Raw genomic sequence first — 5,562 nt, forward strand, 5'->3', positions numbered from 1 at the left:
GGTTGCTGTGAAATTCATGATTTTGTTCTTTTTTATGGCTGCGTAGTATTCCATCGTGTATATGTACCACATTTTTTTAATCCAATCCTTTTTTGATGGGCAGCATGGTTGCTTCCAGGTTCTTGCTATTGTGAACGATGCTGCAATAAACATACATGTGCACGTATATTTTTTATAGTGATTTGAGTTCTTCAGGATATATTCCCAGTAGGGGGATTGCGGGGTCGTATGGGAGGTTGATATTTAGAGCTTTTAGGAATCTCCACACTGCTTTCCACAGAGGTTGCACTAGTTTACACTCCCACCAACAGTGTAGAAGTGTTCCCTTTTCACCACACCCTCTCCAGCAGCTGTTATTTTTTGAGTTGTTGATAATTGCCATTCTGACTGGAGTTAGGTGGTATCTCAGTGGTAAAGGACTTATTTTTAAGACATGTAGCGTCCTTTACTGCCCCAGCCACTGAATTCCAGTAGCACCTCTGGGCTTTGGTGGCATTCAAAAAAAAAAATCCTGCTTATATTTAACCCCAGCAATGGGAGGGGAGTAGATGGATACTACTTTCTGCCTTCCATCCCCTTCTTTTAGACCAGGGTAAATTAGCCACACAAAATCAAGCATCCCTTCCTTTGCCAGATGTTTTGACTGTCACCTACTCTAGATAGGAGAAGTAATTTCATAAGCTGTTTTAAAAGGCTTCCTCCTCCTCCAGCTTTTGTGGAGCTGTAGGGTAAGTCACTTGTACAAGAAAGAAGAAACAGTGGAAGGTGTGGGGAACACAGCTGGGTGTGGGCAGAGTGGAGGGGTCTAAAGACCTTTGTTCTAATTCTGCCTCTGGTTTATAACTAGTGCCCATATTTCCTATGATCATTGAGAAAAGAATGACTATAGCAGTAATAATAATTTATGGACTAGGCACAGTGGCTCATGCCTGTAATCCCAGCACTTTGGGAGGCTGAGGCAGGAGGATTGCTTGAGGCTAGAAGTTCGAGACCAGCCTGGGCAACATAGCAAGACCTTGTCTCTGTCAAAAATTTAAAAATGAGCTGGGGACGGTGACATGTGCCTGTAGTCCCAGCTACTTGAGAGGCTGAGGCAGAAGGTTCACCTGAGCCCAGGAGGTCAAGGCTGCAGTGAGCCGTGATCACACCATTGCACTCCAACCTGGGCAACAGAGTAAAACTCTGACTCAGAAACAAACAAAAGAATCATTTATACAATGCTTTTTATTTGGCACTCACTAAGTTCTTCACATCTACTGTTTTTTTTATTATTATTATAAATGTGCTATCTTATTTTAATGTTCATCACATCAGAGAATGTGCATTATTAGCCTCATTTTTCAGATGAGGAAACTGAGGCTGGGCAAGACGTCATTTGCGAAAAAGTATCGCATGTAAAAAGTGGTCAATGCAGACATCCAAATGTGACTCAATGCAACTAATTCCAGTGTCGGGGTTCATAACCACTCTCTTATCCCCGAGCTCTAAGTCAAGTCTTTGGAATTAAGTATGTGATCAAGGGAAATTACACTCACAGGGAGCCTGCTCTGTGTTCTATGCCTGATGTAAATGTATATCATCTAACTCCTTACCAGCACTCTGAAAGGCCACTGTCACTGTCCCCTAGTTACAGGGAAGAAAACTGGAGGCCAGTGGGCCTGCCATCTGAGCCTTTCCCTGCAGGCTTCTGCAGATGTTCCTTGAGTCCCTAGAAATAGAGATTCTGATTCCAAGGACCTAGCATTAGACAACCTCCCCAGATGGTTCTCATGAGCGTCCAGGGTTGGGAATCACTGCAGATGAAATGCTTTCTACCCATACTTTCTCTCTGCAGATACTACCCGAGTGGAGATGCCTTTGCTTCCGGGTCAGATGATGCTACGGTATGTATCTAAGTTATTGAGAACTTTTCTATTCAGAAGAGAGATGTGTTAACTTAATTTGATTTTTAAATAATAATTTTTTTGGTTACCAGAAATAATGTCTATTCAATGAAGAACATTGGGAGGAGGGAGTTAAATTACCTTAAACTTCTTACCCAAGGAAAAAAATCATAGTTGGTTGAATTGCTTTCTGTTTTGTTTTGTTGGGGTTTTATAATTTGCCTTTTGCATTTAGCAACAGATTGTGAGCATTTTTTCATGCTGATAAATATTTTTCTCCATTATATTTTCTTAATGATTGAATAGTATTCTATGTCATGAATATACCATCGTTCTTCAATTTTTGAACATTTAGCTTTTCTCAAGGGTTTTATATTTTTTTTCCCGTTAGAAACACTGCTATAGATTAATTTTTTTTTTTTTTTCCGAGTTGGAGTCTCACTCTGTCACCCAGACTGGAGTGCAGTGGCTGCTCCCGGCCACCACAGCCTCAACCTGCTGGGCTCCGGCGATCCTTCCGCCTCAACCTTCTGAGTAGCCGGAATTACGGGCACATGCTACCATGCCCGGCTAATTTTTTGATTTTATTGTAGAGATGAGGTCTCGCCTGCCCAGGCGGGTCTCGAACCCGCGGGCTCAGGCAATCCACTCACCTCAGCCTCCCAAAGGCGCAGAATTACAGGCTGAGCCACTGAACCCGGCTAGATAAATATTTTGTGCCCTTCTTACTTCTTTAGAATTCTCAGACGTAACTTGCAGAAACAAAAAATAGACCTGGTTTTAAAGCTTTTAATACTAATTGCCAAATTATGTTGACCTGTTTTTTAAGAGAAAAAAATATATATTCTTATTGCCTTCAAAATACCAAATGTTTTATTAAATAATGATTTTCATTCTGATTTGATGCTGTGGAAGGAATTACAAAGGAATAGATTGAGAGGGGTTTTTTTTTTTTTTTTTTTTTATTGTTGTTGTTTTTTAAGTCCCATCTCACCTAGAAAAAGTTTTTATTGTAATGAAAATTTAAAACTTCAGTATATCAAAGATATATAACAAAATATAAGGAAATATATTTGGGAAAAATTCTTGCAACATAAACAAAAGACCAAGTTGAAATCCTGTAGATTTTAATGAGATTGCATAATTAATAAGATGAACATTCCAATAAAAAAAGAAGAGAAAACCATTTACAAAGCAGTAAATCTAAAATGGCAAACATAAACACCTGGAAATATTTTCAAAGTCACTTGTAATCAAAGAAATGCAAGTTTAAATGATCAGATGTCCATTTTGCCCATTGGAGTAGCAAAGGAATGCCCAGGGGTAAAGTTGATGAGGGACTCTGGACAAGGCTGGGGTCAAGGTTGTTGGCACCACCTTTCTAGAAGACAGATTTGCCACATAGATCCAGAGCTTTTTTTTTTTTGAATTGGCATCTCACTCTGCTGCCCAGGCTGGAGTGCAGTGGCACGTTCACAGCCACTGCAGCCTCAACCTGCTGGGCTCAGGTGATCCTTCCACCTCAGCCTTCCAAGAAACTGGAACTACAGGCACATGCCATTATGCCTGGCTAATTTTTTGATTTATTGTAGAGATGAGGTCTCGCCAAGTTGCCCAGGCTGGTCTTGAACCTGTGGGCTCAGGCAATCCTCTCACCTCGGCTTCCCATGGTGCTAGGATTATATGTGTGAGCCACCGCACCTGGCCTCCAGAGCTTTTAAAACATCTATACCCTTTGACTGGGTTTTGCTTATTTCTTGGAAACAATTCTGTTCTAAGGATTCTATTCCTTAACTATTCTAAGGAAAATATCAAAGACACATATAAAGATTTTTCATATGAACAGTCATTATAACATTAGTTATAAAAGAGAAAAATTAGACATAATCAAAATACTTAACAGGGTATGGCTAGATAGATTCTGATATACCCACCCAAGGAATATTCAACAACCATGTAAACGATCTTTTTTGAAGATTTTTTTTTTTTTTAGTTGGAGTCTCACTCTGTCGCCCAGACTGGAGTGCCGTGGCCGCTCCCGGCCACCGCAGCCTCAACCTGCTGGGCTCCGGCAATCCTTCTGCCTCAACCTTCCAAGTAGCTAGAACTACAAGAGCACGCTACCACACCCGGCTAGTTTTTTGATTTATTGTAGAGATGAGGTCTCGCCAAGTTGCCCAGGCGGGTCTCGAACCCACAGGCTCAGGCAATCCACTCACCTCAGCCTCCCAAAGCATGGGATTATACAGGCTGAGCCACCGAGCCCAACTCTTGAAGATTATTTTTTAATGATATGGGAAAATGCTCCTATCTAATGTTAATAGCAGCAGTAGTGAAACATCCACCCCATTTAAATACATTCATAAAAGAGAAATAAGACTGCAGGAAACAGGCCAGACATTAATTAGCAAATATCTCTAGGATTTGAGATGACTTCCATTTCCTTCCTTGTGCATTTCTGAATATTTCCAAATTTTCGACAATAAGCCTATGTCCTTTATCAGAAAAAAAAATGGGGTCTCATTTTTGGTTTTGTGTCTGAAGAAATTTTCTGTATTTACTGTTTCTTTGAATCTCCACTGACTCATAGAGATTAATAGGAATCAGGACTGAGGGATGAAATAATAGGAGAGAAAAACTAAAGCGTTTTCTCCCTTATTCCTCAAACCACACTGGCACTGGCACCTGCCTGTAGCTCTGTGGTCATCATATCACTAGACTGGAGCCAAAAGTAAGTACTTCTTTGTTTATCTGCACCCCAGTGTCGCCTCTATGACCTGCGAGCAGATAGGGAGGTCGCCATCTATTCCAAAGAGAGTATCATATTTGGAGCATCCAGCGTGGACTTCTCCCTCAGTGGTAAGATTTTGTTTCAGAAAATTTCGAGAACTGTAAGACAGGACCTGAGTGAAGCCCACGCTCTATCAAACTTTCTATCAACTAAGCTTCCTGGGGACCAATATGCTAAATAATCCGCATTTGTACCAATTTTCCTCCTCTGTGCTTCTTGACTGCCCGCTTTTCCCTCTGCCTGGGGCGGCTTCCCCAACTCCATTCACTCCAGAGGAGATGAGGGCTGTGTGTCCACCTACTGCTGTTCTCCAGGGCAATGATGTGTCAGCACCTCATGTCTACAGTGCCCTTGGGCATTTCCTCCAAGCCTTCTCTTTTTCTTCCTGTACCTGAAAGGGGATTTTTCTCAAAGATGGAAGAGGTGAAGCAAGAGTCTTTTTCTCCGTACCCAGAAACTCGTGGCTACCCTGCTAGTGAACATTAAGGTGGAGCTGACAGGCAGGGTCCCTGGACCATTCAATTTCTCCAAACACACCCTTATCCTGAGCTATCATCTGAGCCTTTGCACATGTTATTGCTGCTGCTGCCTGGAACCTCTTTTCCCTGCCTTCCCTGCTTGACAAACTGTACTCAGTCACTTTGATTTTATCTCTTTTTAAAAATTTTTTTTAAACATGTTTTTTATTTTAAAATTGTGGGGTACATTTAAGGGTTAGGTATACAAATATGCATCGTTCAGGCACCCTTGTTGATAAGGGGTGTCCCCCCAGCCCCAGACAGTTATTGATTACCATTAATCCCACCACCCTTGCCCTCCCTGTCCCTGCCCCATAGATTCCCACCACTGTCAATCCTTTTCTTATAGTATTACAATAGATGTTCAAGG

The 5,562-nt window shown here is 41.5% G+C and overlaps 1 protein-coding gene across 1 annotated transcript in view; it reads left to right on the forward strand.

The window, feature by feature from the left end:
• GNB5 (G protein subunit beta 5) overlaps positions 1-5,562 on the forward strand; it is a 29,776-nt gene that overhangs the window by 20,862 nt on the left and 3,352 nt on the right. The window contains exons 7-8 of the mRNA XM_008072593.1: positions 1,835-1,883; positions 4,646-4,742. Coding sequence (XP_008070784.1) covers positions 1,835-1,883; positions 4,646-4,742 — 146 coding nt within the window. The remainder of the gene's footprint in view (positions 1-1,834; positions 1,884-4,645; positions 4,743-5,562) is intronic.

The sequence above is a fragment of the Carlito syrichta genome, unplaced genomic scaffold (genome assembly GCF_000164805.1).
Source record: "Carlito syrichta isolate Samal-C Ts95f unplaced genomic scaffold, Tarsius_syrichta-2.0.1 Scaffold315355, whole genome shotgun sequence".
In the NCBI taxonomy this organism is placed as follows: domain Eukaryota; kingdom Metazoa; phylum Chordata; class Mammalia; order Primates; family Tarsiidae; genus Carlito; species Carlito syrichta.